Source organism: Miniopterus natalensis, chromosome 1 (genome assembly GCF_054644295.1).
Source record: "Miniopterus natalensis isolate mMinNat1 chromosome 1, mMinNat1.hap1, whole genome shotgun sequence".
NCBI classification, from domain to species: Eukaryota; Metazoa; Chordata; class Mammalia; order Chiroptera; family Miniopteridae; genus Miniopterus; species Miniopterus natalensis.
The window spans coordinates 174,620,924-174,647,298 of record NC_142081.1 but is presented as its reverse complement, the minus strand read 5'-3'; the positions used below and the strand labels follow the sequence as shown (position 1 = coordinate 174,647,298).

At 42.8% G+C, this 26,375-nt stretch overlaps 1 protein-coding gene across 1 annotated transcript in view; it reads right to left on the bottom strand.

Moving 5' to 3' along the window:
• TEC (tec protein tyrosine kinase) overlaps window positions 1-26,375 on the bottom strand; it is a 73,133-nt gene that overhangs the window by 33,607 nt on the left and 13,151 nt on the right. Inside the window, exon 2 of the mRNA XM_016208005.2 lies at window positions 1,564-1,668. Coding sequence (XP_016063491.2) covers window positions 1,564-1,668 — 105 coding nt within the window. The remainder of the gene's footprint in view (window positions 1-1,563; window positions 1,669-26,375) is intronic.

Here is a 26,375-nt window from a genome sequence, read left to right as displayed (position 1 = left end):
CGATAGCAAACACATGAAAACCACCCACTGTCCACTGGCAGATGAATGGTTAAAGAAAATGTGTATGTCTATGTACAACAGAATATTATTCAGCTTTAAAAAAAGAATGAAATCCTGTCATTCTTGACAACATGGATGAACCCAAAGGGCATTACGCTAAGTGAAATAAGCCAGACACAGAAAGATAAATACTGCATGATCTCATTTATATATGGAACTTAAAATAGTCAAAATCATAGAAGCATAGAATAGAACAGTGGAGGTCATGGGTTGGGGGATGGGAAAGTGGGGAAATGTGGATCAAAGAGTACTGTGGTAGGCAGTCAGACAGACACAAGCAGAGCAAGCACGATGGGCCAGGTACAGAAGGTCACCACGGGGAAAGCCCCAAGTGCCTAGCAATAGGTAAAACAAGGACCTTGCCCCCAAAGGTAACCCTTCCTCCCCTAGCCTATCACTGCTCCTGCGGTTTGGACCCCCTGACCTTTCATATCGTGATCATGCAGTTCAGATCTTTCCTCCCCTGACCTTTCCTCCCCTGGCATGTTGCTAGTCATGTGGGTTAGACCCATCTGAGGGAACTGAAAAGGGGGCTGGGGAATGGCCCTTAAGCATTAAGCCCCCAGGACAATGAGGTTCTGACCCACATCAAATACATCTAGGCTTCAGTTGTGTTTCAGCTCCAGGCCCAGAAAAGCAGCAAATGCAGACAAGGGACACCCTGGCTGACATCAGGACCAGCCACAATGCCTAATGAGCCCCTGCCCTGGTGCTGACCGATCAGTGGAGACCACAACCCTGAAAGGACACACGTGGAGAGCTGGTGAATATTCTATTGGGATCCTCTCCCGAGACCTCAGATAAATGCCCTCAAGACCGAGGACCCAGTGCAGCTCTCTCTAGGAGCACACCCTCGCCTCACCCCATCTCGAGTTTTCCTTGCCTCTCTCTCTCTCCTCAGCTCCGAGAGCCCCTTCTTTGGCTTCTGTAACTTGTTTCCTGAGCCCATTTATTCTACAACACTCTTCTACCTCTGCCACTTTCTGAATAAACTTTCTCTTATAGTTTGAGTCTTCACTCTGAATTCTTTCTTAGCCAGAACTCAAGTACCGAGGTTGCTGAACCAAGGTCCAGTCTGACTCCACAGGTCTAAGACCTGGTGCCGTCACTGCCGCCAAGTGTTTCAGTTACACCAGGTGAGAGTTCTGGGCATCTCACCCACAGCATTGTGACTACAGTTAACAGTACTGCATTGCAAACTTGAAATTTGCTAAGAAGGTAGATCTTAAGTGGTCTCACCACACACACAAAAAGAAAATGGTAACTATGTGAAGTGATGGGTATGTTAATTACTTGATTGTGAAGATCATTTCACAATGTATACATACATCAAAACATCAAGATTTTACACCTTAAGTACATACAATTCCCATGTGTCAGTTATAGCTCAATAAAACTGAAGTTTTAAAGAAAACAACCACCAAAGCAATGACAGGAAACTGTAATGTCAGATAGTATGACTAAAGCACAGAATTACACTGCCACGAAAACACACCAGCTCACCTGAAATGGATATTTATTTTGACAGGGAATGACACCGTCATCATTCTTCACTGTTTCCACACACTTTATTTTTGAAAGGTCAATAAATCCCTTTCTGTATTTTTTCTGTTAAAAGAAAGAAGAAGAAAAACTATTACAATCATAAGATATGAAATCACTGACTCGATATATTACAATTTCCTTAATAATTATTAAACCATGCATCCCTTTATTGTTAAAATTATTCAAAACACTAACACCGTGAGGACTGTAATCACAATAATTAAATCCTTTAATTTCTAAAGATGAAATGGTTCTGTCCTTGCCTCCCAAAAGCTCTGGAACAGAGAAATGGACTCCCTCTTATTGTCGCCTTTCCTTCTTAGACATACATCTTAACTTCTTTAACTTCTTGATGACAGCCCCCCAAAAATAGCATCAATCATAGATGCAGACTCTAGCCAGTTACCTTTTCCCCTCCAACACACAGAACCCAGGAGGTTGGAGGTGGCCTTAGCACATTCACACAAAGCCTCCACTCAGACTCTTATTGAATGTTCTACTTTCTTCCCTATTGCCCTCCCTCCCTGTGTACCGCAAACCTCCCTGCGGCAAGTAACTAAGGACATATCAAGACACACAGCCCCAAATCACTCACACCAATTGAGATTACTCCAATGTGAGTAACCTCACATTTGAGAATTTATCCCAGGAAAAAAATCCAAAAGAATACAAAGTAGTATGTGCAATGATAACTTGATATACTGTTTCCATTAAAAATATTACAAATACAATGTAGAAATAAAAAACGTTTGCTGCATAATACTAATTGATACATGCCACACAAAAAGTTGTATAAAGACTAAGGCTACTTGGTAGACGGGGGTAGATATTCTTGATAAAGAATAGAAGAAAAAATAAACAAATGAAGTATACAGTATTGGGGGTGACCAAGCCATTCCCTGGCCCCAGTCATTCAAAACTGCTTCATCTAATACTTTGAAATGCCCCTCTGGCCACAATCTTTGGGCCTCCTACCCTGCTCCCAGGAACCTGCCCTGCATCCTCACTGTCACCATAGGACTTTCAGACCTGCCAACTGCCCCAGGCCAGCAGCTCCCAGCTGACTAGACTACTCTGGAGGTCATTTCACCAGTATATCTCCCCTCCCGTCCCCTTCCCTCCCCTTCTTCTTCTCTCTCTCCTCCTTAACCCCCCTCACCCCCACATACTAATCCCATACATCCTCTGACATTTTTGCAGCCCCAGCTCCATCCTTACCTTTCCCTATTCCCGCATGCCTGGCTAGAGGTCAAGAAACAATACTGTCTTCTTGATGCTTAGCCAGACCCTCACTGCTACATCTCGGTTCTTCTGTGTATCTCTAGTGGAGAGAACCTGGTGGAACCACCAGTCCCATCAGAACTACAAACCCTTCTTCCCATTCCCTTACCCCAGGGGACAGCTGTCCCACTACTTCATGGAGCAGAGAGCAGCCATTCCACAGCCACCCCCCCAACTCTTTCCTTCTGCAGGTCAAAAGCACTCTAAGGTTTACCCTTTTCTCTTCTCTTTCATCCTGTCTCTAAGAGAAGTTAACAGGATACAACCGTTAAGATGCCATAGCTGGTACTTAACAGAAGTCATTTCATTTTATGCTCACAAAATCCCCCTCATTTTACAGATGAAGAAACTGCAGCTCAGACTATTTAAACACATAACCCAAGGACCCCAACTGACCCCAAAGTCAACTAGACCCTGGGATGCCCCAGCTGCAGGCAGGTGACGGAATTAATGAAGCCAAGTCCCCAAGAGGGCAACAAGAATCCTGGGCGTGGACTGAGCTTTTAGCCAGGAGAGGGACAATCTCGGCATCACGCTCTCCTAAGGCATTTACTTCTCCTGCCTGTAGTGTCTTCCAGCCACACCAACACCCCTTCTTCTGGCCCTGCTACTGCCCTAACTCTTCTCTCCCCTTCCTGAAAGAAAAGGTGACCACACGCCGGGCCTTTCAGTTCCTTCCCACCCACTCCTCCCTAACCACTTGAGATCTGCCTCCCACGTCACCACAGCCTGCTAACGCCGTTCTCAAAAACATCACAATAAACAAACCCCACTGTCCTGCCCGGCTGTCGTCCGCTCAAACCTTTACGAGGCATTCTTGTATTATTATTTATTAATTATTGTATTATTTTCCACATGAACAACTGTAAATGTACTTTTGTGCCCCAGCCTGTATAATACAGTGAGTACTGTATATTAAAAGGGTGCTAAGAGGATACACAGGAACTGAGACTTCAGTGACAGTTTGGGCACAGATAGGGAGGGAATGAACAGCACACATAAAGAAAAATGTGTTCCAGGATGACCCCAGTTGCCTCACCTGTAAAATGGAAATAATAACAGTATCTACTTCACAGATACTTACAGAGCTATGCGAAGTAAATGAGTTCGCATTTGCACAGCGCTGAGGAGAGTGCCTGGCCTATCGTAGGGTATCTGTAAGTGTCCGCTCCATCAGATAAACAAGCAGCACAAAAAGGCTGGTGTGGCCATGCACAGGGCGCCTGCGGCAGGATGGAGAAGGGACAGGGAGCGAGCTGGGAAAGAGCTGTGCTGAGGGGCCTGGCCCGACCCTTCCTGGGCCTGCACCAGTTCACGGGCAGAGGGAGTGCCAGAGCCCCGCCCTCCTCTTAACAAGCCACACGCGTTCACTGTGCAGAACACTAACAGCAAAGGGTTATCAAATGACCTTTATAACCCCCAACCCTGGGAAAGTCACTGGACGTTGCTCTGGGGTCACTGATCACCCCCAGCCCTCTTCGCCCTGGAGCAGCAGGCTCTGCGCGCTCTTCTTCCCCGACACCGTCGCCGCCCACCACGTGCCCTAAAAGCAGCTGTTCCCTGCAGGTCAGTCTACACAGAAAAGGGGGATAGCTTTTATACTGAGTTTACCTCCACCCCGTAAATTCAAGTTCTGTGATATATAATCTATTCGTGTACTGTATTAGTAGCTGGGTTTATTGATCTAAATATCTTGCTATGAAGTTTGCAGAGAAAAGTGCAAATTTAGATTGCTCATTCAGCGTGTCATCCATTCCGCCGGCAAACACTGGTGACACACCACGCACAGTGGCTTCCGAGTTCTGGGAGGGGGCCAAGGGTCTCCTCAAGAGGAGTGCCCAGCAACTCGGTGGGTGGAAGGGCTGGGGCGGGTGACTCATCGTGAAGTCAGCGAACACATGGGGGGCTGTGGGGGGGCCGTGACTGGGCCAGGAGAGGCTGGAGACATTTCAGGGAGGAAGTGATATTGTGATTTGTTTTTTAAAGGATAAGTAGGAGAGTTTCCTGCAGAGAAAGTGAAGGAGAGTTCCGGAGGGGGGGGGAGGGGGCACTGATTTTGATTTAGGGAACAGAAAGAAACTCATTGAGGCTGATGCTCAGAGTGAGTCAGGGGCAGTGTAGGAAACGACACCAGAAAGGTTATTTGAGAGCAAATTAGAAAGATGCTTAGATGCCTGACTTAGGAGTTTGGATTTACCCTGAGTGGCTGTAAGTGGGCAGCGAGGAGTGCCGAAGCGGGGCTGGTTTTAGGAAGGACAGTAAGGCAGCGTGATGCACGCGTGGACACGCCGCACACGCTCAGGTGCAGGGTACAGGAGGCCGGCAGCCCGGCGGCGGCAGCCAGGGAGCTGAGCAAAGGGGGAGGCGGGAGCGTGGGGAGGCAGAGCCCCCTGAGCTGTGACCGATCAGAGGGGGATGAAGGGCAGAAGCGGATGGGGAGCCTCCGAGGTTTGGAGTTTGCATGGCCGTGGCCATGGCCGTGGCCGGTGGACAGCTACATAGCCCACAGGAAGGAATACTGGGGACAGCCCGCTTTGGGAGGGCAAGGCTGGGATGCTCTCGAGGCCACAGGCGGACAGCCAGGTGGACACGTCTGGGGGGTGTTGCTCAACTCAGAGATGCTCAGCACTGTCCTCACGCAGGCCAGAGAACTCTGCTTCTCGTGAGACACGTACAGGATGTTCGGCAGCCCGCGACTCTAGACAAACCCTGGGTGACCCTGAGAGGCCAGGCAGGGCCGGGGAAGAAAAGGTTGGAAGGAAAGGTCTGAAACTCGCCATAGGAAACCCTGAGAGTTAATAAAAAATTTGAAAGAAGCCACGTACACCCAAACCCCTGGCTGCTTCACCCCGGCCCTCGCACTCTGGTTAACACTGAGGAAGGACACACAGCGCACAGTTTCTCCTCCACCTGGACTACTTAGGATTTCTTCAATGAGAAAGTTAGCTCATGACTACTTAAGTGTGCTCTACAGTCCTGTTAATATTGTGGCCCAAGAAGAAATATCCAAGAGCGTTACTTTCTTCACGTGGTATTTCTCTTCTGTTTCTGCAGCCTTCACCCTGCCCACTAGACTGACAGTCACACAGAAGCTGCGACTTCCTCTTGCTCACCTCCGAGCTGGGAGGCGCGCATCAAACCGTGTGCTGGGCCAGGCCGCAGAGCAGCACGACTGACGCTGCGCGTGTGCGCGCACAGGGTTATAGAGGGTGCCCCGAAAGCATGCACGCACACTTCCACAGCTGACAACTCACTTAACTTTGAAAGCAAATTGTAGGATAATACACAGGACTTTATAATCATTCAAAGTGTGTGTATGTGCTTTTTGGGACACATGGGGGTGGGGGGGTGGGTGTGTGTGTGTGTGTGTGTGTGTGTGTGTGTGTGTCCTTTCTTGCGTATCTTTCACAAAGCCTGAGATTCTGTCCCCCAGCAAGTCTTACAAGGTACACTGTTTTCCTTTAATTTCCAGAATACTCAGTATTTTTTAAATGTCAGTATCAATATACTAAATTGACAAAATCAAAAATTTTAAATATACACAAATGTCCAGGGCTGGCCCCAGATGAATTTGAGGTCGGTTGTTAATCTTCAGGACACCCTCACGTCCACATTCCCCAACCTTCCTGAGTCCCCTCTATGCACAGTGAAAGATATACCAGAAATTTCCTCCACACTGCAAAGGACCCCTCCCTTTTCCCCATCACAACTTCTATTCCTAATGTGGCAATTCCCAGCTGCCGCAGAAGAAATTTACTAGATGAATCACCTTTGCACTGCAAGAGGACCTCAGGTGGGGAGCATGGGCCTTGGAGACCGGCAGATCCTGACTCTAGCCTCTGCTTTGCCACTCAGAAGTCTTATGAGGAAGGCAAGCAGTCTCCTCTCAGTTCCCTTCTCTGTAGGAACAGGATAATATTACTCACTTTGCTAAGCTTTTTGCAGGAATAAAGACAGCCATACACAGGTACTCAGTACAGTGTCTGGCCCCGGGAAGTCCCTCCCTAAATGGCAACATTTGCTATTCATTAGTTTTCACAACAATTCCTGGAACTTGTTAGGAAACAGCATCAGAGCGGTTATGAGATTGGCTAAGAGGCTGAGCCAGAAATGAACCCAGATCTCTCAAAAAACACTGACGCCTTTACCTAACTCCAGGTCTCTCAAGCTGGAATATTTTTGGATGCTTAATATAAAAAAAAGAAAATGATGTCAAAATCTAACAATTATAGAGCATTCACTATGAACTAGTCACATGGAAAACTCAATGAATCTTCACAACACTGTAACGGGAGAACTCTTGCCACCCCATTTAACATATGAAACAATCAGAACTGAGAGTACAGTTAACTTGCCAAAAGTCACAATAAACCAAGATTTGACCTCTAATTTCAGCCCTGAATTCTTAAGCGCCACATATACTTGATACCACTTAACCAAGTACAAGCATAAACTGAGTGGAAATTTCTTAACACTTACGGCTCTTAACAACTGTAAGACCAAAGCAAGTTCACAAATTAAATACAAACAAAACGATACACTAAATAAGATTTAAATTAAGCACATTACTCGAGTGAGATGGATGGAAGGGGTGTCTGTTGGCACTGAAACCCTCTCCCAGGGCCAGTTCTCCCGGTGTCCAGGTGCTGTGTGCCCCGTGGTGCCCTCTTCTGCCCTTTCTCTCAGTTCCAGCCATGGAGCCTCTGCTTGCACATACCCTGCCATCCTACCATTAGGCCTCCCTTTGGCGCCACTAAGCTGTCTTGTGTTCGTTCTGCCTCTGTTCTTTTTCAGTCGGGCACAACAATTACAACAGAACATAAATACAACCCCAAGATGGCTGCTGACGTGGCATAAATTAATGACAAGGGACCCTCCACAGAATATGGACAAAACACATATTAGATACAATAATATATAAATAAAATTCCTAGAACTTAGAGTCCTTGCCAGATGGATAGACCAGTACGCCCTGCCAACACTCACCGCGTGCCAACGTGAATTCCTTCATTCAGCCACATTCACCAAAGACTGAGTCTGGCTCCCTTCCACCTTCAGCAAGGCACAGATGCCAAAGGATCATGATAGAGATTAAAAAGTACAAAATTTCTTGCTCTTAAGGAATTTACAACCAGACATTTTGCTAAGACTAAGGAGAGGAATGATGGTGTCGACAATGAAAGTTCGGATGGGTCAATACTAAAAGGATAGAGTTCCAATCAACTCTTAAAAAGAAAGAAGACGGCACATTCCACACGAAAAATCGCAAATGAGCCAAAAAGCCTGTTCTATGCATGAGGGTAGCTCTTCCCTTTCCACTCAGAACAGTTAAAAGCACAGACTGAAAAAGCAGCAGGACACGTTAACCAGGAGACACAAGGAAAACCTCAGGAGGAGTTTCACATTTTTCCTGTTGATATTGGGAATAATTTTGATAGAGACCTTTCTGGTATCAGAAGTAGAATAAATAAAATATAGCCCTGTCAGGTGTGGCTCAGTGGTTAGAGTGTCAGCCTGCACACTAAAGGGTCCAGGGTTCTATTACCAGTCAAGGCACGTACCTGGGTTGCAGGTTCACTCCCCTCCACCCCGTCCGGGTACATGCAGGAGGCAACCAGTCGATGTGTCTCTCCCTCCCTCCCCCTCTCTCCTGCTCTCCCTCTGAAAAGCAATGGAAAAAACACCCTCAGGAGAGGATTAACAAAAAAATAAAAAATAAAGTCACTTCCAACTTGGCAATTCTGTAATAAAATGCCTCCTCTTTACCAAGGACTAAATTCTAGTGAAAAATCAAAGAAAGCAAAAACTTGGCATCCTAATATTTCTTCCTCCCTTGAACCAGTTCATAATCGTAAATACTGACATAGGTGCTTTACAAGTGCTTTTAAACTAAAAGAAAAGAAAGAAAAGACATCTACACATCAAGAAGCCAACAGTTACATACATAAGCATGAAGGCTTATGAAGGTTTAATTATGAAGATTATGACTTTTAATGTAATATCCAGAATATAAACAGGATGTTGAAAAATCTCTATAAATTATAAGGAATTAAAAGGCAAAAAATTCCATTTCCAAAATGACAGAATAAACTTCATATTAGGTTGTGCTGATGTAGATTATTATAACGTTTCTGGAGATTTTTTTTTTTTTTTTACTTAAGCTAAAGCGTGTTTGTTTTTTCCCCAGTGGTCATTCCTCTTATAATATTCCTATACTCCTGGTAACTCCCCAAGGGCACTTCTAAAAACTATTACCAGGTATGTTTTATGACACGTGAAAGTAGAACATACTAATGTTTAAGTGTTTTGAAATAAGTCTAAAAGTGATTTACCTAGTTTAATTTTTAAAGTTAGTAAAAATTGGAATGAGTTATGTAGAAATAAATGTATATAGGTCCTTACTTCATAGATTTCATGGAATAGACTTCCAAATTCAAGTAATTCCAGAATTAATACATTCAATCCAAAGATTACAAATCCTTTGGAGCAGTGACGACGCCAGTGATCTTAGATTGCCACATTTTCCCTTCTTCTCAGTGCCCATCTAGGCTACATTTTTCCAGCTCTATTCATTTAGGCGAGGCCACAGGCCTGAGCTCTAGTCAAGGGAATGTAGAGGGAAGTGATGTAACCCCACTTCCTTCCTCTAAAACCTTTCACACCACTCTCCATGTTCCATCTCCTCCCTTCTCTCCCAGTTGAAGTGGAAGATCCAGTGGAAGATTCTACAAGACAAGACTACAAGACAATGGACTGCTAATGGTACAAGATTTCTGTTTGGGGTGTAGTGATAATTGCACAACTCTGTGAACATACTAAAAACAACTCAATTGCACAACTTAAAAGGGTGAATTGTACCGTATGTGAATTACATCTCAATAAAGTGGTTTTTAAAAACAAACAAACAATGGAGCCACTAGATGGAAGGAGCCTGGGTCCCTGAATCACTATGTGGAAGGTAATTATACATAACATAACGTAAGCAAGAAATAAACTTTCTATTGGGGTGAGGCATTGGGTTTGAGGGGATTGTATGTTATATAGTGAGCTACCCTGAATAATACATTCTAGAACAAGAAGAATCTCAGCTACTCAGTACTTCAGACTCCGTATCCAGAAAGGGAACATATTTAACTAAATCAATGTTTCCCAAAGTATGCTACATGGTGGTGACTGAGGTGGCTTCAGGTGGAATTTGAATAAACATTTACTTTTATTGTATTTAGTTTTATGGTTACCTTTTATTAATGGTTTTTCACTTACTGACAGACACAGTTTCCTTTTAAAAATCAGTGTATTGAAGGAAAAAAATTGAAATTATTTAAAGGAAAACATTAAGCAAATTACATTACTATACAGATGGCATGAATATATGTCAAAATCACGTAAGGCATATGAATAAAGACTAAAGTTTAGGCAATACTGGGTTAAATTATCTCTTCATACCCAATTCTCATATTCCTTGATTTTTGATATTTTGTACTTGCCACTGTACTCCACCACCTCGCCTGCCTGGTATAGCTCCCACTGCATGAGTTAGGAGTAGTGCTGATTTATGTGGAACAAGATGCAATCCACACGTATACACTCAGCTAAAACCCCCAGGAATGTTACACATAATGATGCTCAGCAACCTCTCCTCACTGACAAGCATTCCAGCACAAATCCCAAACGCCTACTTGTTCCTACTGCCATCGAGTTTCAATTCCTTACTGATAAGATACAGAAAATGCAGAATTTTTATAGCAACATTTTGCTTCTGGGGCAGACTTCCCACCTGGACACAATTCCTGCCTAGAATAGAAGTGTTTTACTGGCAAATAACTTATATGAAACTCAGTGTTGGACTTAGGCTCTGAATCTGGCAGCATAGGTAAAAATGATGAGACTCTCTGGGGTAAACTTAAATATACTAAATCAGAGCCTCTGATTTAACCCAGATTCAAATTATAAACATAATAATAGGTAACACTTATACAGCACTGTGTGCCAGGTACTGCCCCATGAGTTTACATAAATTAATTCCTTTAGGCTTCTAATAACCATTATGCCACCCCACCTCTCCAAAAACGTCAAGAGCAATCTGGAACTGGGTCACAGTGGCAGAAAGGGTTCCCACATGGCAGATCTGCAAGAAAGGACAGCCCCTGGCCAGTATCTAGTACGTGAAATGCCTACCATGTGCTTAGCACACTGAGCTATAGACATCATCGGAAGGCAGGGTGCTTCCTATCACCATATATATTAGCATTAGGTTTGCAAGCACAAGGCCATAGACATACTTCACTTCTCTTAGTTACCTTCCTACAATTTGAATATGTATGTTGATACCTGGAGACTTGTTTAATAGAGTCTAAAACACCAGATGACTGTTTATCAGATTATAACCAAAATTTTCCAGTTTTTAAAACATAATTCTACTAATTGCACAACAAAACACTAAGCTCTCATGGAGCCAACTTGTAAAGAAACAGAGAGTCACCTTCTACACTTAAATTTTGATGCCCAAATGGGACAATGGAGGGTTCCCGGCCAATAGTCATTTTTAATTTCAAGCAAGATATAGAAGAGTAGCCACAGACAAACCACTGTCTCGGGTGTGTCTGACCCACAGGATGCCAAACAGCCACAAGTTCAAGAGACAAGAGGCTGGTTCCACTGTAAAACAAAAAAGGATGGGACATTTCCGTCTCAGGATTCTGCCTAATAGGAGGTGATCAGAAACAGACTGGCCAATACGAGTGGCAGGAAGAGTATAAAAAGTGGCTTTAAATAGAAAGAAGTCATTAGGGAAGAAATTAGTCAAGTCCATTAACTTTATGGAAACTTAAGTGAACAATGCTCAGTTGACTAGACTGCTAGAATCTCTGCCTACATAGACTTGTAAAAAACTTACTGTTTTGAATATGCCACAATATTTTGAGTATTGTTTTAATATAACTGTCAATGTGTCGTAACGGTTCAGAGCACAGCTTCAGTGTCAGGCAGACCTGCATTTAAACACCAGCTCCGTGGCCCCATGCAAATTCATTAAAGTCTTAGTCTCCATTTTCTCATCTGTAAAATGGGAATATTAACCTATCTCCTAGATTGTTGTGAGGATTGTAAAATGCTCATAAGGCACTCAGCACAATATCTGGCACAATGTAATTACTAATATAAGCTATTTGGTATAATTATTTTTGCCTTTAAATATAAGACTTCTAAAATCTTTCAGTATTAAATTCATTTTATCCCACAAATAGATCCTTAATTTTTTTCAACCATACAGTCTCTAATTTTGTTAGAGACTCAGCAAGAAAAAAGAAGTTAACAGAGATCTTTTAAATATTACTGGCTTTTACAGTGTTTCTTTAGATTAATATAGCAGTATTTTTTCACTCGATCCTTGGAGGAATTCAATAAATCTTCCAAGAACTCAAAAAATATAGGAATAAACAATTAAGTTTGACTCTAGTGCAGAAAATATCACAGAAGTAGGAAAAGAGGATAATAGCAGAACCACTCCTTCTCTTGAAACAAAACAGTATTTTAAATAGCTATTTTTAAAAGTAATTTAGTTCTATCTATCAATTACGATAGAAATGCAGAAAGAATCCAGCAACTACTTAGGACAATAATTTGCTGAGCATCTAATATATGCTACGTAATGTGCTAAGCACAACAGATGTGACGGTTAAAAAGTATGGCCACTGTATTTACCCAAGAGAAATGAAGGCCTCTGACCACACAAAAACATACAAGAATATTAATAGCAGCTTTCTTTGTAATAGCTGAAAACTGGAAACAACCCAAAAGTCCATCAAACACCTGAATAGATAAACAAATTGTGGCATATGCAGACAATGGAATCCTTCACAGTAATAAAAAGAAGTGAAATACTGTGAAACAAAATGGATGTATTTCAAAATACTATGCTGAGTAAAAAGCTATTTTAAAAAGAGCACATGCTGTATGCGTTTGTTTGTTCTAGAAGCGTAGTGTATGTGAACTAATCGATGGTGTCTAGGGAAGGTGGGAATGAAAGGGGAAGTAATGAATTACCAAGAGCTAGGAGGAAACTCTTGTGGGAGACGGATAAGCTAATTATTTTATTGTAGTGATGGTTTCACAGCTATGGTTTCACATGTATATATATACATGTCAAAATTCATCAAGTAATACAATTTAAATATAGGCAGTTTATGGCACATTGATTATACCTCAATAAAGTTGAAAAACTACGGTCCCTGCCCTCAGGGACCTTGAAACCTGGGGACTGTTGGAAACTATGCCCTTCTTTGCTGATACGTTAGTGTTCTGAATCACGGACTTAAAAACGAAAAAACAAAAAGAACAAAAGAGAACAAGACGTACAAAGATGAAACAAAATAACCTCAGTTTATAATGGGCCAGAAGTAGGCAATCAAGCAGCTCTCATTTAAATGAAGGCTCAGCCTTAGGATTTATTCCAATTTAGAAAGAACTCTTCCATTCATCCGATTCACCCAGTACTATGTGAATTTCTGGTTAAGAAATAAATGGAACACCTTCCCCCAAACTGCGGCCTGATCCTATCTTCCTCTCTTTCTTGCTTTCTCATCAGTCCCTTCTTCGAGGCAGGCACAATAGGGCTCGGTGAAGACATGCCCACCTGCCCCTCAGTGCCAGCGGCAGAGCCTGGCGTGGACAGTCGGGCACGCGGCGATGCCCAGTGACTTTGCTGAGTGAGTGAGGGCATGAACGAAGAGGAGGGGCCTGGCTCAGCAGACAGGAGGCCTTCCTCGGGTCTAATTTCATAATATCCAGGCACAGCCACCACTTTTTCTCAACTAACCCATTTCAGAGCAGAGTTGCGACTGGCTTTATTTTTGCCACTGCTCTCTCAGGCCTATGCCATACCGGGTGGGCACAGGCATGCCAAGAATCGCCAGGAAGTAAGAGGCCCTGCTTCCTCTGCCCCTGCTCCACTGGCATGCATCGCTTCAGTGTAAATACCCAATTACTGAAGTACCTGTCAAGTTACGATCCTCAGAGATTCTTATAACTACTGTCGGGGACCCTCCTCGATGGTCATCATCGGACGGCACTACAAATTTCAGTGTATCTTTTTAAGCAGCAAAAGACAAGGCTGGCACCTTAACCTAGGTTTCAGTTCTTGAGTTTGTATGGTTAACACTTATTAGTAAGTAGCACTTTGCTCCTGTATTAAAGATTCTGTGCGCCTGTGTGTGTGCGAGTGTGTGGGTGCGTGTCCTGGGGCTCCCCAGTGGACACTTTAGGTGTTCAGGGTTCGTTTGTTTTTTAATGACACTTTTATATCTTTATGAAAGTGGAAATAACTAGAATCACATGAACATAATCTCTTATCAAGAGGAACTTGGGGAGATTAGTTCTGAGTTTCTGGTGGGTGAGATTTGCAGATAGCAAGCAAAGCAAGATAGAAAATGCAATTTCCGGGGTACGTGGTGGGTGGCAGTGACAACTAGTAATGCAAACACACAGTGACACGCTCTGTGGCCTGTGCACCTGGCATGAACCTACGGCTGCAGCACCAGGAGCCCCACCCCAGTAGCCGGGCCATGGCCGAATGGATTGATGCGTGATAACGCAGAGAAATGACAGCTCAGGGAGTGGGAAGGCCCTGTGACCACTGCCCCACAGCCTCACCCTAGGAGGCTGACCCATGACTTACAGGCAGGACTGGTTCTGGACAGAAAATTTGGGAGACTCAAAGCCTCTAGGGAACTTTACCTCCACAGTGCCCATACCAGACCAGTTCCTCCACTAAGAGAAACCCCTCTCTGCTCATCTGATATTAGTGAAAAGCAAAGTATGAATTGGAAACGTGATTGATTTAAAATGGAACTGGGCTTTGCTAGTGTACTGCAAAAGGAGAGCATTAACCTGGTATTTAAATGAGCTTCTACTGAACCGTATATAAGATTTTTCCAGTCCTCTCAAAGTTAAAGGGGTCATACTGCAGGTTGCTTTTCAAATACCTTAAAAATACTAAACTGCATATACTGGCAGCTTCCCTTTGCTGCTTGCTGCCCCAGAGAGAACAACATCCCCTATTATTTTTTCCCCAAAGAGATAATTGGCTGTGCTCAGAAAAGTTCCTTTTTTTGCTTCTAGGGGTATCTCAAGGAGTGGAAGGGGGAGTGAGTGGGAAAGTGAGGAGGTGGACCTGGGGACAAGAAATCACCATGAGAACACTGGCAAGAAAGAGAATGTGTATGTTAGATCCAGGTTTCCAGTAAGAGATGAATTGCCCATCAATTCTCCCATCAGTAAGATATTCAAAGAGAAATATATGGAATAGCCTGGTTCCATGGATTTCTGTGGGCTTAATCAGTGTCAGTCACTGCTTTTACTATGGTTTCTATGGGAATATTCACTTTGTGCTACAATTAATCAATTTATAGAAAACTTTGGCAGCACAACCCCTCAAGTGGGAATGTTCTAGAGATAAAATTATTTTTAAAACAGTTTCTCCCATGGACTGAGTATGCTGGATGACATCAAGGACGTTCTGTTGATATCCTGTTGTTTTTTATTTTTTTATTGATTTTTTAGAGCAAGAAGGCAGAGGGAGAGAGAGATGAGAGTGACGCATCCATCAGTTGCCTCAGGCATGCCCCCTACCAGGGATTGCTGACCTGGAATCCAACCAGCTACTTTTGGTGCAACAGAGGACACCCAGCCAACTGTGCCACACCTGCCAGGGCTCTGTTGATATGTTTTGAGGTGCGGTGATAGCATTAAGGTTCTACTGAAGATGAGGACTTCTCGTCTTGTGGAGATGGATACTGAAGCATCTGTAGAAGAAATGATGTGTAGAAGAGCTCCCGGACAAGATAACAGGAGTGGGAGGGATTTGCTAGAAGCTAACGGAGGTGGGGGAAAGTATGAGTCAGGGTTATCGGGTAGGATGGTGGGTTCATGGGGGTCACTGTACTATTCTGTCTACTCTTGAGTATGTTTGAAACTTTCCACAATAAAAGTCAAAAAATACTTCGCCCCAGCACATTTTTTGAAATCCTGATCAAAGTTGTACTTGGGTCTACTTATAATTTTTTTTTTATCAGAATATAGAAAGGCATTTACCATTATAAACTGGTAAAAAGTGGGGATGTGCACATTACTTAATTGCTACTAGTAAAGCTTTGGTCATCCTGTGTACCCTGGATTCAAAAGAGGAAACAACAATCCCTGATGTTTACACAACTGCTCTTAGAGGTCACATTTACACAGCCCCTTGCAACCAATCTCCAGAATTACTTATACGGACCCTGCTGAAGCCATGAGTTATTCAGCATGTGCATTTTACAACTGGGTAAATGGGGCACTGAGGTTAAACCCATTGACCAGGGACAAATGAAGATACAGAACTCCAGGCTGCAGAGCTCTACTCTTTATTGGCTATCCCAGTGGGGGGCCATAATTAAACTATCCATGCCCTCTTAGTTTGCTATTGCTAATGCCCTTAACTCTCAAATACTCTAGTGAAAATTAATCCAACTTGCAGGATATATGGACATTCCAAGAGATGCCCCTCAGTACCAAATATAAGATCCCCACGGCACGAGAGCCAGGCCACTCACTGCGAGCCCACCAGCACCTGCGGGGGAGGCATTATCAGTTTAATTTTCTCTTTACCCCGTCCCTCCCTTCTGGTGGTGCAGAAGTAGCGCATCATACCCCCTTGACGGCAACTGGTCTTACAAGGCTTTCGAGGAACTTCTAGGAGTAACTGTAGTTACTCCACTGAGTGTATCTGAAACCTCCGTATTACCAAGCACAGGCGTTCAAGTGGATTCATAAAGAGAGGTGGCTTTTGTGATCTATTCACTAAGGCACCATTAGATCACCCCATAAGAAATTGCCATTTTTATGTCAACAAGTGATCAAATATTGGTGATTTCCCATGGTTTAATTTAATACACTAGGTACATTTAGTACATTTTGGTCCTACTCAAATACCTCGCACTCTGTAATAGAAGCCACCTATACTTTTTCTAACTTCTATACATCATAAATGCAGTTGTTATGAGTGAGACTCTTGTTGGACACCTGATGCCCACAGCAGAATGAATGGTTCACAGGTGAGGGCCTGGCACCCATGTGGTGCTGTCACCGCCAGCACCGGGCACAGTCAGAATTCAATCAATGTTTGGTGTGGACAATCCAGGGAAATGCTGGGATGTGAATTAGATTTAGCATAGCCAAATTAAAACATCAAACAGTTAACCTAGAATAATAGCAATTATTTTTTGCTTGTTTTTTGTTTTAAATCATGTTCTATTTTGACTGCCAGACAGACACTTCACTGTTGCATGTTTCGTGGATGTCATGACTGTGAACCTCGCATTTGTAAACTTTTCACTCCTCGTTAGGAAAGAAAGCAGGTTACCCTAAATAGTTTGAGTCCCAAAAATCAAAAAATCTTATACTATATAGACAGGAATCAACTCAAACACCCTCACACCTTTCTGTTAACTTCCCTACCCCTCCTACCCCTCAGCTCTTTCAGTCAGCATTTCTGTAGCATCTGCTCATGTTCCAACTGGATGGGAAGAGAGGACTACTCACAGGCAGTGTGAACAGCTCATTACTGAACCGCATGCAGTGGGACACAAAGGCAGAAGTGGTTAATTCTCCCCAAAGACAAGTCAGAGAAGGCTGCACCCAGGAGGTGCCTCTTTGAGCTGAGCCTTGACTCATGAATAAGGGTTTCCCAGCAAAGGAAGGAGACAAGAGAACACTGAAAGTAAAGCGGGCAGTTACAAAAGAGCACAGGAGGTTTGGGGATTGCAATGTGACAGTGTGTTCAGACGCACTGAGGGACACAGGCGGAAGAGGCAGGAGAGGAGACTGGGAGTGCAGGATGGGACCAGATTATGAAGAGCTCTGTGTGTATGTAATGCTAAGGGGTTGCACTTAATCTTCAAGGCAGTGAGGAACCATGGCCTTAAATAATTATATTTTGCCATGCAATGGCCCAGGCTGTCAAAATAGAAAGCTGAGCCTGGCTCTGTTGCTTAGAATGCTCTTATTTTTTTGGAGGAAGAAAAACTGGGCAGCTTTTTAAAAATAGAAATAAATGGATAAACCACTTTACTTTGTTTAACATACCTCATATCTCAGACAAAGAACTAGCAGACTCTAATAAGTGTTTATTGCTTAAGAGCAAAGACTATGGAGCCAGAATGTCTGTTTGAATCCCAGCTCTGCCACTTACTCACTGTGTCTCCTTAGAGAAGTTACTTACCCTCTCTGTGCTTTAGTTTCTTTAGCTATACAATGGGATAAATAATAGCACCACAACTTCATAAGTTTGTTGAAGGAAATAAAAGAGTCCATTCATGTTAAGCTCTCAGAACAAAGAGGACAAATGGTAAGGGCTTGATAAATTTAACTATTAATATTATTTTTCAAATAGTATTTAGTCCTTAGGGAAAATAAAAGCAAAAGCCACTAGTTCTGTTTAAGGAAAGACCCTCACATCTACCTTCTACATGCCAGGGAAGATCTTAGGATTGATGTCAACTTGACTGTATCTTATAAAATAAAATGGCATGAATGAGATTCCTCCTTGGACAATGACAAACATCATCAGTTCCCTAAAATTACTGGAGGTCGTAACAGAAATGACCGGTACCTACCCATATTCACTCTTTTCAACAATAACAAAATTAACCTTTACATCATGGATTTTATAATTCTATTTTGAAAAAGGGCGATTAATGCTGCATGTGACTGTACTATTTTTACCTTCTGAGGCTGTTATTTTAGTTGCCATAAAGTATGAAACCAATACTGAATCAGCAAGCCGCTATATTAGCACTTCCTTTTTAGGTTAGAAACAGTTACAACTGGTAACTCACACTCTTAACACACAGAGCAGAGAGCACCTCTCCTTTCAAGTACAATAATAATATTACAAAGACACACTTTACCAATTTGTTAGGCTTTCTTGAGGGCTTCATGTACTGGAGAATATAAAGATTAATATAAGTTTGATTCTATGAATATATACAATTTAAGACAGCCAAGAAGTATCACAAAGTTAGCCAGAGGCGATGCAGTGTAATGAGTGGTTCAGGGCTCACGAATCAGACAGCCTAGGCTGGGTTCCGGGCCTGTCACATACTGGTGCTCAACTTCTCTGTCCTTCAGTTTGCTCATCTGTAAAATGGGAATGCTAACTGCATTTACCTTATAGAGTTAAGAGGATTAAAGTTAATACTTGCAAAGCACATAAGACCATGCATAAGGTATGGTAATCACGATAGAAGTATTTGGTACCTTTAAAACAAACAAACAAAAAAGCCTGCAAATGGCCTCCAAGCCCTTCTGTTCTTAAGCCCAGACGACAATCCTGACTTTCACTGTTCAAAGGGTGTACATGCAGGATGACCAGGAAATGATAAAAAAAGAAGATGATTTCCAGTGTCTGTTTTTAAAGCAGGAAGACTTCCTTCTTAAAGTGTTTTGTGTGTGTTTTTTTGAATCAGACAAACAGAAGAGTTCATAATACTCTATCTGCAAACAAATAGCCTGGCAGGATAGGTATCTTCTCCTTTTATAGATAAAGAAATTGAGACTCAGAGAGTTTTAGCAACTCTCCAATGTCAGAGCTGGTCAATGAACAGATCCAGGACTCAGAGCAGATCTTTCTGGCTTCCAAGTCCTTTTCCCTCAGGAAAATGCCTCCGTGTAGGATAAACAGCACTGAATGGACTAGGTCTGATCATCTCAAATGTACTTCCCTAATCGCATCCGCTTACTTGCGTCGGATCCTGCACCTCTAACTAGCAAAACACCTCTCCGTATGTCTTTCGCTCACATCTCTTTAAGATGATTCAAAATAAAGCCATCATTATGCCCACTCAGTCATTCCACAATCATTTATGATTTCCCATAGGTCACGTACTGGGCCCAGTGATGCCTTCGCCTGCCTCATGAAGCTAATAGATGAGAGAGAGAGAGAGAGAGAGAGAGAGAGAGAGAGAGAGAGACTGAAAAAGTAACTGTACTAATAATTTATTAAATAGAGATCAGTGGTACAAAGTAAAAGCATTAGATGATATTATACAGGGAAAACTGATCTAACCTGGAAGATCAATGAGGCTGTCCTGAGGAAGTGACATTTCAGCTGAAACCCGAAGGAGTTAGCCAGTCAAGGGAGGAGAACCTGGACTCTAAACACAGGACCCGGCTCAGGTCCATGCTCTGTGGGAGAAAGGAGCCGGGCGCCTTCAAGGAACAGAATGACTGGCAAGAGGGAGGAAGGGAATGAACCGCATATTAATGCCGACTGGTGGGAAGGCTGCTGGGCCATAGCCCATGAGGACTTTGAGGTTTAAACTGGGGATAGTGAGAAGCCCCTGAAGGGTTTTAAGCAGGGGAGGGACATGATCGCTGTAGCCACTGTGTACAACAGACTGGAGAGGGCAGGAGCAGAGAGAGGAGCCTGTCACACTGCAGCAGAGATCCCTAGTTATCGACCCATAAGTCCACTTGTCATCAGTAACAGAACCCTGACTTTTAGTTGGGCATGTTGATACTCAGAATAAATGACTATTACTTTTTTTATTTATCTTTACTGGTGAACATATTACAGATGTCCTCCTTTTTCCCCATTGGCTCCACCCTGCCTCTGCCCCCCCCCCCCCTTCACCACACTATTGTCTGTGTCCACGGTCATGCACATGCACACAAGTTCTTTGGTTAATCTCTCCCACCCTCCCCCGCCTTCCCTCTGACGATAGTCAGTCTCTTTCTTAGCTCCCTTTGCAGCTAAGCCCGGCACATGGTTCAACACCGGTCACTGGGACACAGGCAGAAGTCTTCTCACTGGTCACTGGGACACAGGCAGAAGTCTTCTCACTGGTCACTGGGACACAGGCAGAAGTCTTGTCACCGGTCACTGGGACACAGGCAGAAGTCTTGTCACCGGTCACTGGGACACAGGCAGAAGTCTTCTCACCGGTCACTGAGACACAGGCAGAAGTCTTCTGTGGAATACACGGGAAGGCTGATAAAGGGAGCGGACTCAGGTAGAAGTCCTTTCTTGCTCTTCTGTCCTCCCTTCATCCGGCCTACAATTCAGACAAGATGACTGGAAATTCAGCAGCTATCTTGGGCCAAAATGAAAAAGAAAAGCCAGAATGCTGGAAGGGAAAGGTAGGGTCCAAGAGCCCTCATTTGGAGCCACCACACCAGTTCAGAACGCCCTGCCTCCAGTATTTCTTCTCCATATTCAAAGAAAGAAAAAAAAAATCTTCTGTTTAAGGCACTATTATTTAGTGATTTTATAGGATGCATAGCCTAACTCAGCCCTAACCAATACAGAGGCTGCTGTCTCCGTCCGAGTCTGCAGCGGTGGCTGGGACCACGGCGGGGTAGAGATGAAGAGCGGCAGGAGTGAGACCTATTCAAAATGTGGAATCAACAAAACCTGTTGAAAGTCCAGACGTGAGAGAGGGTGAGGGAGAAGGGGAAGTTTAGGCCAACTTCCAGGTTTCCGGTACAATTTCTGAACCAGAAATGGTAGGGGGCACCTTGAGTTTCTTTGCAGACACTTTGGAGTTGCCTGTGCAGACTCTTCAACCTCAGAATAGATACCAAGCTGGGTCGTTTTTCTTTTCATTCCCCGGCCTATCTGGTAGCTCAGAACGAAAGGAACCAGGGCTTCAGTCAGCTCCCCGTCGCCTGCAGTGGGCTTGTGACAACCTGATACGGGGCCGACAGTTCAGTGGGTTTGTGAGAACAAAGGAAGGCATGACCCCAACATGTGACCCAGACACGGGGGAGGTCAGGTGGGGGAAACTGTTCCATTTTTAGTCGAAGCTCACCCATGTAAAAGTGAGTCTGAGGCAGTGTGCCTGGGCCGCTGGAACAAAAGAACCAATATTTCCACTGAAGATGCAAATAGACCTTAGTATTTCCAATGCAGGCCTTTCAAGGGAGGAAAGTCACTGAGAATTCAGCCGGGGAATGAGGCCACGCTGAGATGTCTGGGCTAAGCAGTCATAATGAATCATGATTTGGAGGTTCTGGGTTAACACAGAGACTTGACGAGCACTTCTGGAGTACAGACAATGCAGACACACAGGCTGGGTGTCAATGAGGATCTGCACAACTCAGGGAGCCATTGTTAGAAACCCACCGTGTATCCAGTTCTATGCAGGAGCTGGGAGGGGGAGAGGGCGTAATGATAAGGAGACATGGTCTCTGCGCTTTTTCAATTTTCTTTCCTATTTTTGCATCTGGTTAGTGTGCAGAAAGGAGTTAACACAGCAGGCCTGCAACTGCTATTCTTAGAAAGGACTGATGGCCTTTCTACAGTTGGCCCTTGGCTGGCATCTGGAACTTGGCCTTTAGGAAGGTTCCCACTGTTCCCAGCACTGATAAAAACGGCTCATTGTGTCTAAACTGCTTGTACAAATAGTACAGTGTATGCTGAACATCTGCTTTTCCTTCTAGAGTCTGAAATTTGGGCACATGCTAGGCAGGTGCCTATATAACCCATCGGTCTCCAATACAAAAACCTCAGGCAATGAGTCTCTAATGGGCCTCCTGGTAGGCAATATTCCACATGTGTTGTCACAGCTCATTGCTGGAAGTTTAAAGCACATCCTACGTGGCTCCACCGAGAAAGGACTCTTGTAAGCTTGTGCCTGTTTTCCTCTGGACTTCACCCCACGTGCCTTTTCCCTTGCTCATTTTACTTTGTCTCCTTTTGCTGTAATAAATGATAGTCATGAGTTTAACAATATGCTGAGTCCTGAGTCCTGCTCAAAATTAATCAAACTAGGATTGGGGGTGTCTTGGAGATCTGCCCCCCAACATCACTCCAAAACATTTGGTAAACTGGAACGAATTTTGGAATAAGAAAGACCTGATTTACATCCCAATTTTGACACTTACTAGTTGTGAACCACTGAGTTAATTAAATTCCCTAAGTCTTGGATTTCTCTGAAAATAAGACAGTAAAACTATCTTGCCTCAGAAGAGGAATGTGGTGAGGGTTAAATTTGTGGTAGACATTCAATAAATATTATTTCCTTTTCTCTTTAACATGTGAATGGCACCCCTATGGTTGTACAGTGCCCAGCAAGCACAATACCAGGCAGCCATAAGAAGCTCACTTTACCATTCCTCCCTCCCACTGACGTGTGTTTAAGTCAGTTCATGCCAACTCATGAGAGTCTATTGCGTGTGCCATTTCCCTGCTCCACTTTCAATGTCATAGTGGTGGCAATCGGCCATGGTGGGAGTATTTACACCATGGATATTGGCAAACACTAAAAATCAGGGCTTCTCCCCGGACTCCCAGTTACTAAATATTTACTACCGCACCACTGTCCCCTTCATTTACTTTTTGTTTTTGTCCCCTTCATTTAAAAAAGTCAAATAAAGCTGAAGTTTCTCCTAGACAGGTTTTATTGCCTGACCAAAGACAGCAAGCAGATATGCATTTTAAAAAAGAAACAGACTACATGAAAAGATTTGCAGTGTTAAGAGGCATAAGAGAAACTTAAACCAAAAACACTAGGAGATACCACTTCACACAAACTAGGATGGCTAGAATAAGCAAGATAATCTTAAGGGGGAGGTGGAAAATTAGAACCCTCATATGCCCCAGGTGGGACTATAAAATGTAGGAAAACAACCTAGCAGTTGTGCAAAACGTTAAACATGTCCCAGCAAGAGAAATGAAAATACATGCCCACACAAAACTTTGTACATGAATATTCATAGCAGTTCTATTCGCAATAGCCAAAAAGTGGAAACAACCCAACTACCTATCAACAGATGAATTAATAAACCAAATGTGGTATATACACATAATGAAATATTATTTAGTTATAAAAATGAATGAAGTACTGCCCTGGCCAGCTGGTTAAAGCGTTAACCCAATACCGCAAGGTTTTGGGTTGGATTCCTGGTCAGGATAATGAATGAATAAATAGATGGAACAACAAATTGATGTTTCTCTTCCCCCCGCCCCCCAAATCGATAAATAAATTTTTAAAAAAGGAATGAAGTACTGATAAACTCTAACATGAACAAACCTTGAAAACATTATGCTAAGTGAAAGAAGCCAGGCTACAAAATTCAACATATTATAGATTCTATTTATGTTAAATATCCTTAATAGGCAAATCCATAGAGACAGGAAGCAGATTAGTGGTTGCCAGGGGCGGAGAGGATAGGGGAATGGGGACTGGCTGCTTAATGAGTACCAGGTTTCTTTTATCACTATTATTTTTTATCACTTTTTTTTCTTGGCCTTCCTTGTACCAGTTTTTAGGACTCTATGTCTATTCCTTTTCACTGGCAGCTCATCCCTTTGACATTTTAGTGACTGTTCTTGAAAGTTTCTAGCTACTTTTACTTTGGCTTAAGGAATGATCAAAGCTATATGCAGCTTTTCAGGGGTTAATTATGTAATTTTGTGCCACAGGGATTTATATGATCAAATATCTTCTGACTTTGCAGATGATTTACAGGTAATGGCAATCAAATCAGCATCAGTGATAACTAATTATTTTGAAGATGCAAAATGTCTTTACCACCATTTTCTTTTTTTTCCCCGAAATATATTCAAGTCTCATACAGTTTGTTTTTTTGGTGAGGTTTTTTTTAATATGTGTCTTTATTGATTTCAGAGAGGGGAAATGAAAGGGGGAGAGAGAGAGAAACATCAATGATGTGAGAGTCATTGATCGGCTGCCTCCTGGACACACCCTACTGGGGATCGAGCCCGCCAAACAGGCATGTGCCCTGACCAGGAATGGAATCTCGATCTCCTGGATCATAGGTCGATGCTCAACCACTGTTAAATTCACTTTGCTACTATTTTGTTGAAAAATTTTGCATCTGTGTTCATCAGGGCTATTGGCCTGTAATTTTCTTATAACATCCTTGTCTGGTTTTGGTATCAGGCTAATGCTGCCCTCATAAAATGAGTTTTGAAGAGTTCCTTTCTTTTCTGTTTTGGGGAAGAATTTAACAAGAATTGGTATTAATTCTTCTTTGAATGTTTGGTAGAATTCACCAGTCCCTGGACTTTGATTTGTTGGGAGGTTTTGATTACTGATATGACCTTACTACTAATCAACCTGTTCATATTTTCTTTTTTTTCATGATCCAGTCTCTGTAAGTTGTATGTTTCTAGGAATTTATTCATTTCTTCTAGGTTGTCCAATTTATTGGCATATAATTGTTCACAGTAGTCTAGTATGATCCTTTGTATTTCTGAGGTATCAGCTGTAATCTCTCTTTCATTCCTAATTTTATTTAATTAAGTCCACTCTTATTTTCTTGGTGAGTCTACTATAGGTTTGTCAACTTTGTTTATGTTTTCCAAAGAACCAGCTCTTAATTTCATTGATCTTTTCTATTGTTTCTTCGGTTTCTATTTCACTTATTTCTGTTCTAATCTTTGTTATTTCATTCCTACTATAAAATAACTGTGGGCTTTGTTTGCTCTTTTTATTCTAGTTCCTGAAGTGTAAAGTTAGGTTATTTTAGATGTTTCTGGTTTCCTGAGGTTGGCATTTCTTGCTATGCACTTCCCTCTTAGAACTGCTTTTGCTGCTTCCCATAAATTTTGATATACTTTCATTTTCATTTGTCTCGACATGATCTTTTATTTCTCTTTTGAATTTTTCTTGACCATCCGTTGATTAGTATCATGTTATTTAACCTCTATATAGTCATCATTTTCCAATTTTCTTTGTGCGATTAATCTTAAATTTCATACCATTGTGGTTGGAAAAGATGTTTGATATGATTTCAATCATCTTAAATTCATTAAGGCTTGTTTTGTGGCCTAACATGTGATCTATTCCAAAAGAGAGCTTTTCCCAGAGAACAGATTATACACTCAACTGGAGCCCCAATTTTTGCCACTGCTACCCCGGGGACACCTCCATATTGCCTGGCTCTGGGACTGTAGCCAGCATGGCTTAAACTCACAGTCCCAAACAACTGGATGTATTTGCATACTTTAAAAAACTGCTGCCTGTGGATCTGGCTTCCAATCAGCCTGATTATAGGTGCTGAGATCCTCCCTTTAGGACACTGACAAGTCTTGGCATAGCCTCAACTACAAGGAGCTATTAAAAATATAATAGGTTCCTTGGACAAACACAAGATTTGAGAGACAACTAAGAGCTAGGGCAAGGCTGATGACAAGGTTCATTTCCTACATGAGGCCATTTCTTCAAGACTGGGAGAGGCAGTTGTTTCATCTACTACATAAAAATCAACACAGAGAGTCAGGCAGAATGAAATAAGAAATACGTTCCAAATGAAAGAACAAGATGAAACTTCAGGGGGGGAGGGGGGACTTAATGAAATGCGATACGTAATTTACTTGATAAAGAGTTCAAAGTAATAGTCATAAAGACGCTCACTAAACTGGGGATAAGAATGGATAAGCGCAGTGAGAATTTCAACAAAGAGATGGAAAATATAAGAAAGTAACAAAC